Below are 12942 nucleotides of genomic sequence, written 5' to 3' on the forward strand. Positions count from 1 at the left end.
AGACGAATTAATGAAAGTGAAAGACAAATGAGTGGCTTGATAACCAAAGAATCTACATGCGCATGAAAATTATTTCCGGATCCGATTACCATAGCGACGTTTACACCTGCGAGAGACATTTTCAACAAAATATCTCTCTACCACCTAGCCTACTGAAGAGTCTTAACAAAAATTAAAAATAGGTAAAACATTTATTTTTGACAAATATTGGTAATGCAGTTGGTATGTTTTTATTATTATTCTAAAAATATAAATCAGATTCTTACTCTTTCTACTGCCTATCTACCGTATTTGTCTATGATATGTAACTAATTATTTGGCTTCGCTTGTTCCTTTCCAAATGGTTTCGGGATGGACGAATAATAAGTCCTCTGGCTGACACAGTGGCTGTTCTCTCAATATCGTTCTATCCCCAAATCTGTTAATATTTTCCACCTTAATTCTTTATTGTGCAGCAACCAAAAGTGGGTCATTTGTTTTCTCACCACCGGACACAAATTTATAATAACCCAACAAACACTATTTTCCAGTAGAATTTTGGGATTCAAATATCAAAAACATAAACATAATATGACTGAATTCAGAATTGGTCCGCCAATTACTGTCTGAACCTTTCTATTTTATAAACGGATTTCTTCGATTATGAACAAACTATTTAACTTTGGTTATTAATAAACTTACCTGTGTGTTTGAAATCAACTCCGGTTAAATAATATCCATTGCACAATTAAATATAACAATGAACAAAGGAAAATTACGACAAAAAATAGTAATTAAGGGCTCCAAAATAGCCTAAAACAGAGGTGGGGGTAGGTAGAGCAGATTTTTCATATTACACTTGCAGCTTAATATAACATTTTAATTTCCACCCATCGTTCATTCTAAGTTCTTTCAAATACTGCACAAAAAAGAAATTAATTATTTTAAAAAATAAGACTGAAATAATAACAAACGTCAACTATTGAAGTAAATTGACTTCAGTTTCTTTGGACACTGAACTAGTGAAACAAAAGTGCACTACAGTTTGTGTTAGTTTTCTGCACATTTAACAGAAACCATCCACCATAAAGATTAATTTATGTTCTATTTTTCAGGTAAAAGATGGCTGAACCACCATTAACAGATCTAAAAGATGGAAATTCTGATGCAACTGAAACCAAAACTAGCAAAAGTCCTGAAATTTCTAAGACAGGTTCTAGAAATGGATCAGCTCGTTCACAAAAGAGTCATGGAAGTAAAAAAGGGAGAGATTTTATCCCGTCCCCTGCTGTGTCTGCCAAAGATAATCCTGCTGCCGATTGGAGAAATATGAGAAGAATTATTGCTGAGGATCCCGAATGGTCATTGGCTACAGTTCCCTTACTTGTTGAACTCTGTATTAAACATATCGTGGATAATTTTGAAAGTATGAATTTATAATTTTATGCTTTTAATTTCACTACCAGAGTACCATATTTAATTTTGTGCGCAAATTACCAGAACTAATAGATAGAAAGACTGTTGATAAGCTAACAATTGATTTTGATTTCAAGCACCAGTTCAATCAAATAGAATAAGAACTAATACTTAAGTTACTACGGTAAATAGTTGAGTTTTTATTCTGTATTTTAATCTTTGATTAGTTTGATAATATTGTTTTTTTTTGTTTTATAGATAACTCCAAAATTCTGAATGATTTATTACAAAAGCACCAAAATAAAGTGTTGGAAAAAATTTCTAGTGATCTACCACTAAAGGTGACAGCTAATTTAGTTGATGATGAAGGATTCTGGAAAAGATGTTGTAACGCCCGATGGGAAATTTGTGATGTGCTAGATTTTGGAGGAAACTGGAAAAGGATGTTTTTTGAAAAGAATTTACAAGAAATTATTGAACATTTTGTACCTGAAACAACTGACCCAATCCATTTAAATGAGACCTTGGCCCTGTCTGCAAATTATGTGAAGAGACTAGAAATAAGACAATTACTGCCACCTGTACGCGAAGCACCAAAAGGTCCCGATTTTGATGATGCCTCAGATGCAGGTAGTGATACCGGGGATGAACCAGAATGTGATCATTTTAATTTTACCCCAGTACTAAGTCTTTTACCAAATTTGGAACATTTGAGTCTGACTTATGGTGTTCGTGATTGTGGTATGAATTTTGAATGGCAGTTGTTTCAGTTCACAGCTAGAGACTGTTTACAGTTAGCTCAGAGTGTTGCTGCCCACAAACATCTACAAGTATTTAAACTACACAGGAGTAAAGTAGATGACGACAAGGTTCGTGTGCTGATCAGTCACATCCTTGATCATCCTGGTCTCATAGAGTTAGATCTCTCACATAATGTAATTGGCGATCGTGGAGCCAGGGCGATTGGTAAATTTATCAACAACCACAGTAGGCTTGTTCGATTAAATCTATGTGATAACCAAATACGTGGTGCTGGAGCACAAGCCATCGCACATGCTCTAACTAAAAACACTACAGTTGAGCATTTAAATCTGAGATTAAATAGATTAGGAGATGATGGAGGACAGGCGATATGTAGGTCTATGTTGAAGAATAGTACATTAAGAGAGATAAATCTGGGCAGTAATGATATGGCTGAACCAACAGCCGCTATATTGTCACAAGTAGTGATGCAGAATTCAACCATTTTGTCAGTTGATTTATCTTGTAATAGACTTGGTCCGGTTAGTATATACTATAGTTATTTCTTTTACTTTTTCTGGGCACACATTGTATAAGATACATATAGATGCTAATATTTACACCCTGTAATCACCAGTCTTCTTCTCTGCATCCAATTTTTAGTATAAACTTTATCTTGCACTATCCATTGCAACTCGATATACTGGGAGGAATAAGAGGGATAATTTGAAATACATGGATAAATATGAAACCTGTCACAAAGTGACCTCAGGTTCTTTAACTTACTTGCCCCCTTTTCCAAATTTCCAACAAACAACACAACTAATTAATTTATTTTAAATATGTATATTGTACAATCAATTTACATATACAATTTAAGAGGTTTTTACAAAATTAAATGCTTTAAAGTTACAGTTCATTCCGGCATTTAATACTCTGTTGCTTTAATTCAATCAATCCTTCTGGTTAGCATTCAGATTAATTCTCTGTCTTAATTCCACCATCCCAATCGCGTAAGTTGGTTTTTTAAAACATTTTAAACCCGAACACAAATTCTCGGAAAACACAAAACCTTCACATGTCACAGATCTATTTCCCGGATTCACCTAGACTCCCTAATTGTATTAAAACTTCACCAAGATTGAAATGTACTTCACCTAGACTACATGTGTACGATTCACAAAGTTCACCAAGATTAAACTACAATATGATTCACAAGGTTACCCCTGGGTTGAAATACAATTTATATCGGTCACCTAGACATTACCGGTTAAATGTTATTTCATCAAGGAACGAGTTCATCCCATTTAAATACATCGTATTTAATTACCAGGTTCTAAGCATCTAAAGCCAGTCATTGGTGTTACCGTAGATATTGAAAAACAGTCATGTCTGGTCCTTTAAAATCTCTCTGATCTAAGTAGAGAAAACAGCCATGTCTATATATCCTGTAACTTATTTTAAACCTCTCTGACAAACTTTTCTAATTCCTACACCAAGAAACTTTTAGTCACTCAAACATCCAATCAGAATTATGCACCACCTGCACATGCATCACAATCCAGACACGTTCATTACTTTACACCCTCATTACCTAACTTGCTCAGACATACCAACAATCGTTCTGTAAAAACAACGCATATACATTGAAAATAATTAAACTTTATTAACTAAAACCTGTACAACCCTTAATAAATGTCTTTAAAAGAAATAAATATTCCCTTTAGCCATGTACCAAATTAATTAGGTACCCTAAATCACAGAAATAAACCATGTCACAATTATACATAGCAAATTAACATACCAATTGTGACAAAACCTGAGTTGATATTTATTTTCCTTAATAATTTGGCTGTAATATTGTTACAGAAAATGAGTTCAAATAAAATTGTTGATTCCATTAGGTTTAATGTGTTGAATGGTTTTGTGAAATGCCATTATCTCTTCGTCCAATTCAAAATTATAAATCAATCCATAGATCCATTGTCTCGTATTGATTATGCAAACAGTCTGCTCTTCGGACTCACCCAAACACTTAAAAATAAATTACAGATAATCCAGAACATCGCTGCCAGGATTGTAACAAGAACTTCAAAATATTCATCCATAACTTCAGTGTTAAAGTCTCTTCACTGGTTGCCTGTCGAACCCCGGATTCAGTATAAAGTTCTGTCATTAGTGTATCAATGTCAAAATAATCTTGCTCCCTTATATTTGTCTGAACTTTTTACAAACTATCCAAACATGCGCTAAGGTCACATGGCAAAAATATACTTGCTGTTCCCAACACAAAACTAAGACAATTTGGTGGTAAAGTTTTCAGTGCTGCTGCACCTCGCCTTTGGAATCAGTTACCAGTAAACATTAAAGAATCTCAGACTTTCACAATCTTTAAGTCACAACTAAAAACTCATTTGTTTAAACTCTTATTATCCAGATTAGAAACAGATTGTTTATGTGTGTTTTTAATGGCGAGAGACTCTTTAAATGTTGCGCTTTGAGCATGCGTATATGGATGGATTATTAAGCGCATTACAAATATACATTATTATTATTATCCATTGCTGAAATAAATCAATCGTGTGCCTCAATCAACATGTTAAACCAGAAATGAAACTAAATTTTAATATACATTTAATAGTATTGAATATATCCCATCAATATTCAAAGTGCCCTGGCTCCTTTAAATTTTTTATTTCTATGCTTTTGCTTGTTTGTAATCTATATTCTCTTATATTATAGGATGGTGGCAAACAACTACAAGAAGGTATGGAGGAAAATACAACAATTACAACCATGGATCTAAGATTGACAGAATGTGGACAGGAATCAGAATATTGTATTAATCAAATTTTACACAGAAACCAAGAAGCAGAACGAGAGGCAAAAATCAAGAAGATAGAAGCGGAGGCCCCACCACAGAAGAAAATTGCAGAACCCCAGGCTGCTCATCGTTATAAACCTCGAATAACCCATGCTTAATATTATAACTATCACCAAAAATTCTAATGTTGTAAACGTTTTGTGTTTGAAATCAATAAGTTATATTGTAAGTTATAGTTAAATTTATTTCTTGGAATTTAACATTGGATACATAGTAAGGACTGAATATCAGACTATATGAAGTAAGATGGTTTTGTATAACTCATTAAAGGAGAAAGCAATGTTTTTTCTACATACCTTGTCAAAATATCTACCAGTATTTATGTCATGTAGAAAAGTATTTATTGATAAATTATTAAGTCTGTGATAATTTCAAATATGAAATAAATTATACATTTTCAAGTTGAATGGATATTTTTATACGCCCACATATGGTGGAGTCCACAATGTGGACACTCTACAGGTCACAATTTTCATCCAATTTTGACGAAACTTGAAATATAGGTCTGTCTCCCAAAGATCTTGGTTCCTTTCGATATTGGCTTGTATCGGACTATAACTTTATCAATTGTAGCCCCTGGTTGTAGGAAAAATAACATTTTTAGCTTGTGGACACTCCTGATTTTGATGAAACTTGCATTGTACGTGTACAACTAGTTTAATGTCTTACTGTTCTGTACCAACTCGTATAATAAAGACGGGCGTACGTCATACATTACTATTTGAGGGGGGGGGGGGGGGGGTTGTACATGTACAACTAGTATGTTTCCCCTTGCCTGTGGCTCACTAATCAGGAGGTTTGGGGTTTGATCCCTGTCATGACCTAGACAGTTCCCCAAACTTGCCAGCGTTGTTTCCCCTTGTCAGTGGTGCAGGAAGGGGGGTGGGGGCAGCGTCCAGTTATTCAGATGGAATATAATATTGAGGTCCCGTGCACATAAAAGAACTTTAAATTCGAAATAAAGAGTAGGCTGTAATGTATGGCGGCGTATGTACATCTTTATTATGACGATGATTTTTTTTTCTCTTCATTACAATTGCCCCTCAATTACAGTATTATTTAGATTTTGAAATATATGTATTTTAGTGAGAAAATTACATATAGATGCTTTGTTTCAATTTAAATATTTGTTAGGAATTTAGCCCCAAATCTAATCTGATTTAAAAGTTTACGTAGAAATACTGTTTTGGGAGAGCTTAATATGCCTGCCCGCCCGCCTCCCTGATTCGTTGAACCAGCCATTTTTCGGGCAGTGTATTTCAATTTTTCGGACACAAGCTTCAGAGAATGGAGAACGCGACCATATCTCATAGAAATATAATTGTATGATTAATTCAAAATAAACAACATCACAGCTTTGTGGAAAATTCATTTTAGTTAATGATTCATTCATTCAGAAAATTTGGTTGACAAATTTTTCAGGCATATTGGCTCAGCCCCCCCCCACCCCCACCTGAGATTATCCCCCTACTCCATGTAGCCCCTTACCTGTTGTTTAATCCGATTCAGTTTGTTGAATCAAATTTTGTTTAAACTATTATTTTCTCTCCCATCCGAGCGACTGGGCATTGTCCTTCCAGCCCACTCCCATCCCCTACCACTGACGAGGATACCGCACCGGGGTTGTCTTGTACATGTACATAGGAAAATGTGATTTTCAATAATTGATTTACTTCAATATATAATTTTTGTCTTAAATCTATATTTGTTAGCAAATTACACAATTTCAGTTTAAATGTTTGTAATTCGGCCTGAAATATCTGAACTAAAAGTTTACAGCTAGCTACCTGTAGTAAAAATAACGTAGGGTCTAATTGAAAGGGTATATTGGAGTGGGTATATTAGGCCTGCAGCCAAAATTTCTAGCTTGCTTAGAAACACAATTCCGCTACATGGTCCTCCCAAATAAACAAACTATACATGTTTGGAAAGCTTTGAACACTAGGAACACAAATCCAGGGAGTTCCAAGCAAAAAGTTTGCAATAACTCGATTTAGGGCCAGATGAAAATTGTGACAATTGTCAAATAAATGCTATATTTATACTAATAATTGTGAAGTTGACATAAAATTAAATATTGGCGAAAACACCAGGTGCCTTCATCATAGGCACAGAATATGCTATTGGTTAAATTTTGATTTAAACCAAAATGCAGAAAACATAATGGACAAGGGAACATACCGAATTTTGGAAATCCATTAACGGTAATAGAGAGTTATCTCCCTTTCTGTCAAATGTTTGCAATTAGTAACAGTATTTCAGGTGCGTGTTGACTGCTAATGCTGTATGACACACAAGGCCATGTGTGAGCACACAAGCCCAATATTTATGCGGTCACAGGGGACTGCAAGTGTTGGTGAGCGGGTGTTTACCCAGATATTATAGGTGGAGCGCTTAGTCTGATGAGCAAGGAGATACGTTTGACATTGGTTGAGCAATATGTCATAATGAAGATGTACATACGCCCGCCATACATTAGGTCTACTCGAATGTAAAGTTCTTTTACGTGCACGTCAACGTGTTCACGGGACCTCAGTTTTATATTCCATCTGAAAAACTGGACGCTGCCCAGCCCCCCCCCCCCCGCTTCCTGCACCACTGACAAGAGGAAACAACGCTGGAAAGTTTCGGGAACTGTCTAGGGTCAACACAGGAATCAAACCCCAGACCTCCTTATTAGTGAGCCAAGGACAAGGGGAAACATACTAGTTGTACACGTACAATGCCCCCCCCCCCCCCACACACACACACACTCAAACAATAATGTATGACGTAAGCCCATCTACATTATACGGGTTGGAGAACAGTAAGACATTAAATTCCATTTGATTTCTTTTTTCTTCATTACAATGTTGTCACTCCTATTACAGTATTATTTAGTTTTGGCCATATCTATTTTAGTGAGAAAACTAAATATCTGTAGATGCTATGATTCAGGTTAAATATTTGTTAGACCTTTAGCTTCAAATTCTATCTGGAAAAAAGATTGGACTTATATAGGCCCTTGTCTGTAGTTAAATCCCTTGACTGTTATCAATATTTTCCATAAAGGGAGATAACTCCTTTTACTATAAATTGATGTCCGAAATTCTGTATGTCACCTTGTCCATTTTGTTTTCTGCATTTTGCTTTATATCAAAATTTAACCAACAGCATATTCTTTGCATAGGATGAAGGCATCAGGTGTTTTCGCCAATATTTAATTTTATGTCAACTTCACATTTATTAGTACAAATATAGCATTTACTTGACAATTATCACAATTTTCATCTGGCCCTCAATCGAGTTAGTGCAGACTTTTTGCTTGGAACTCTCTGGATTTGTGTTCCTGGTGTTAAAAGCTTTCCAAAAATGTATAATTTGTTTATTTGGGAGGACCGTGTAGCGGAACTTCACGCTAGAAATTTTGGCTGCAGGCCTATATGTTTTAGTGGAAAAAATCTCGTGGTTTCAATGCGATTTACAAAACTACGGACATAGTCTGGCCTCCATTACTTCATAGACATATTGCTCAACCAATGTCAAACATATCTCCTTGCTCATCAGACTAGGCGCTCCGCCCATAATTTCTGGATAAACATCCGCTCACCAACCCTTGCAGTCCCCTAGCTGTGACCCCATTAACGATATAAATATTGGGCTTGTGTGCTCACTCATGGTCTTGTGTACACAGCATCAGCAGTCAACCGCACATGAAATACTGTTACCAATTGCAAACATTTGACAGAAAGGGAGATAACTCTCTATAACCGTTAATGGATTTCCAAAATTCTGTATGTTTCCTTGTCCATTATGTTTTCTGCATTTTGGTTTAAATCAAAATTTAACCAATAGCATATTCTTTGCCTAGGATGAAGGCATCGGGTGTTTTCGCCAACATTTAATTTTATGTCAACTTCACAATTATTAGTATATAGCATATTATTCTTGACAATTATTACAATTTTCATCTGTCCCTAAATCGAGTTGGTGCAGACTTTTTGCTTGGAACTCTCGGGATTTGTGTTCCTGGTGTTAAAAGCTTTCCAAAAATGTATAGTTTGTTTATTTGGGAGGACCATGTAGCGGAATTGTTTTTCTAAGCAAGCTAGAAATTTTGGCTGCAGGCCTAGTGTGAATATATCACAGTTATACACTAATGATGGTTGAGTTTGTTTTTCGTGAAAATCAGAAAAAAATGACGGACATAATGGCCGCCTTCTGTACGCAAATAGTGTATAAAAAAAATTTAAAAAATGGTATATCAAGGTTGTGGGCTCTTTAGAGGCCACAGTTTTTATCCGATTTGGATGAAACTTTAGATATATGTTTTTATCCTAAAGATCTTGGTTACTTTAGATAATTACACAGATTCGAACGTAACTTCCTGGATTATGACCCCTGATTGGTCGAAAAATCGCATTTTTAGCTTGTGGATTCTCTAGAGGTCACATTTTTTTCCGATTTTAAAAACCGTTTAAATACATCACCATTCCACCATAATTGAAATTTCGGGAAAATCGGAATGTAACTGACCGACAAAATGGCCGTTCTTTGTACGCAAATTGTGTATAAGTATGTAATACATAGGTTATGGACCTACAAGAGGTCACAATTTTTATCTCAGTTTGATAAAACTTAACACATATCTTTATATTCCAAAAATCTCAGTCTCTTTTGATATTTGCGCATTTCAGACCATAACTTTCAAGATTATGGCCCTGATTGTTCAAAACAATCGTTTTGGTTTTTAGTTTGTTCTCTATCCATCTCTTGCAAAATGTGGGCGTATCCTGCCTGGCAGCCGCTGGTTGTTTTTAGCTTGTTCTCTATTCATCTCTTTCAAAATGTGGGCGTATCCTGCCTGGCAGCCTCTGGTTACTGAAAAAGGAAACGGGGACCTAGAAAGGTTGAATGATGGGTTGAAAGCAGGGCCGTAACTAGCTCACAGCAACTAAAAGGGGGGGGGGGGTGCGGGGGCTGAAAGTGTTCTCAGGGGTGCTGTAAAATTGACGGACAATGTATATCTATTGTTTTTATGGTCGACAAATTGTTCACAGGGTGGGTGGGGGCGAAACTTTTTAAAGGAGGGGCTTTGCCCCCCCCCCACCTAGTTACGGGCCTGGTTGCAAGTCTTCTTTAGTCAAGTCAATTGCATGAATTTGAATTGCTAAAAATGGTACTGTACACTGGCAGGGATGGACTAAGGGTCGGGTTACCCGAGTGTGGCCTGTTAAAACAAGATTATTCGGGTCCGACATTGAACCAACGTAAAGAAAATGTATCACATCCGGTGCATCTCTCCAGTGCACATGAAACCCCAAGTGGGCTATAAATTATAAATATATGTTTTTATTTACGTCGGCATTGTTGATATTCGTGCCGCCGATACGATCCCCGATGCCCTACTCTGGGAGGTGTGGAGATTTGTTTTACTCACATAAATTCTCTTGACAGTCCTGCATTTGGTATTAGTTTGATTATAGAACTGTGTTATATATGATCTGTGGTTTGATCCTTAAATCTATATATTTGTTAAAACCAGCTCAATTTTTGTCATGGTCGCTGAGATGCAAATAAGATAAGAAGGGCGTGTGATTGTTGGCGAGACTGTAGGTTAGGGTTGGGATTAGCGTTAGCCCTGTGACGAAAAATTGAGCTGGCCTTATCATTTAGCACTAACTTTTGATCCTATACAGTTTGGCCTTTGAATTAATATTTTATTTATCTTTTAGTTTTCTGACATGTCTATCTATAAAGCATGTTGAAACTGTTTAACCGCCTTAACAATTCATTGACGAACTTCGGAAATAACAATAACAAAATTGATGGCTTTAAATTAAATGATTTTAAGCCTTAACTTAAAATCCGTTATCAAAGCGTTGAATTTTAGCGTAGTTACGGTAATTAAATGACGTCGACGTCACGTGGTTGCCGTCTGCGTTCATCTTATGTTTGACGAAGTACATGCCAGACAAGTATATCGTTTACCAGTTCTTTTGATATTTACAAAGCGAAGCTTATAAATGCTAGAGAGGTTTTCCCTTTTACTCTTTAAGTAACCACCAATTTCGGTAAAACGCTGTTAAAACCCACCCAACCCTCCCAATTGCAAAGGATACTTTCTTTGTGGTTTTTGTTTTCGTTTCAGGCGTTCCTTATATATATGGTTTTTGGTTTATATAAAAGATGGCATACTCAGCTGCAAATCCAGAATATTTTCGACGTCATCGGATATCTCAGTCTGATTTCTGCTTCCCAGAATCAAACTGAACTATATGGTATCCCATAAATGCATGGATTGGCCTGCCTTTTATGACCATCTGTCGGCGACCAATGTAGTTTTATGAATGAGTAGATTGATAAATTATGGAATTGAAACAGATATATTGAATTGATTACATGGATCAGATATACATGGAAGATTTAGTGGAACAGTTTTGATTTGACAAAGTAAAATGAAAATGTGATGAACTTTTAAATTATGAAATAGATAAACTCTAATCAATGATTTAATATATTGAAATGTACTATTTGGCTATGACCATTATTGCCAATAAATATTATTCCTCTTAGAATTGTCTTTGATAACAGATACCTACGGCAATAGAATATCGGTTGTAGGCTACTTGAATTAATATGTAGGATGTGACTTGTCAGTTTGTATGGTACTGGTAGGATATATTAAATTATATAACTATATATCAAGAGCGGAGTTTAAAGTAAATATTTCATTCAGCGATAATAAAAGCCGATATCTATCGCTTTTTTTTTACAATTATATTTTCAAATTATTTCATATTTAAATTAGAATCTTCTAAAATGTGTCGTTCAGAAAACTCCGTATCGATTCCGTAAAAGCCGAAACGGAATATTGTCTATTGAGACGTTACACGTAAACGCACAGTCGCGTTATCATTAAAGGCGAATGCGGGCATTTTAGGTTTACCTATCACAAAAAGCACAAAAAATCTAACATGAAATGTAGCTCGTTCTTTGTTCGTGGGGGTTTATGCCCACTTCCAACTAGGGGGATATCGCAGACAAATGTTTCCCAAGAAACTTGCCAGTCGAAGCCAAAAAGTAGGCTTAGTCCAACCGCATGATTCTCCATTTATACAGATGTCGTGTGCCATATTCTGGAGAGAGCAAAGATACGATATTTTGCCGCGAAATCTTTTGTAATAGTACACATAGGTCATTAAATACGTTCAAGTAGATAGGCTTGAATGCCCCTTAATGTTTAACTTGAGGAGTCACGACAGAAATTTAATTTGGGCATTTGGAAATTAACGCGCATTATTGTGTTTTTGGGCATGATGTAATACATTCGTAATTCTATGGTTATTTTTGCAAAGCACCTATTAGTAACTATGATAGTAGATTGTATTTATTTTTTTTATGCTAGTTGATTTCAGTATCAGTAGGCCTATCTTTAACTATGGCAAGAGGCCGAAATGGTATTAGTACGTGGTAGCAATGGCACCACCATTGTAAGTTTTAAGAATTGTTCATACAGATTAAATTTATCTAGTGAAGGAATTGTTTGTTCACATTGTATAAAGATATGTTCCCTTAAAGTTTGAATAATATAAGGTGTATAAAATCTTCTTATCTCCATCTTTGCGTAGACTCAAACTTACTTTCACATCTTAATTTTATTAATTGTACCAAACTAGGCATGGTGTGGATAATGTGGATGAATTAGTTGATTATTATTCTTGTGAAAGAAAGAATTGGGCTGGCCAAGGATAGTCTTTTATAAATTGGATGTTTCAGCCGTTGCAGCATACATGTATATTATTTGAATATCAAAATTTCCAGTTTGGAACAAGAGGATCAACTGGTACCTTAAAAACAGATTGATAAATTCAAGAGCGTTACAGAGGAGTAATCTCACTTACAGCCATATCTTGATGCTCTATTTCTCAGCTTATCAAGCC

General features: G+C 35.6%; 1 protein-coding gene across 1 annotated transcript; it reads left to right on the top strand.

Moving 5' to 3' along the window:
- Window positions 1-65: 65 nt before the first annotated feature.
- LOC126822521 (dynein regulatory complex subunit 5) lies at window positions 66-5427 on the top strand. The gene is made up of 4 exons (XM_050551460.2): window positions 66-182; window positions 1095-1405; window positions 1654-2678; window positions 4879-5427. Exons 2-4 carry the CDS (start codon window positions 1102-1104, stop codon window positions 5116-5118), a joined length of 1569 nt encoding a protein of 522 aa, XP_050407417.1. The 5' UTR covers window positions 66-182; window positions 1095-1101; the 3' UTR covers window positions 5119-5427.
- The last annotated feature ends 7515 nt before the right edge of the window (window positions 5428-12942 follow it).

The sequence above is a fragment of the Patella vulgata genome, chromosome 5 (assembly GCF_932274485.2).
Source record: "Patella vulgata chromosome 5, xgPatVulg1.2, whole genome shotgun sequence".
Taxonomy (NCBI): Eukaryota; Metazoa; Mollusca; class Gastropoda; family Patellidae; genus Patella; species Patella vulgata.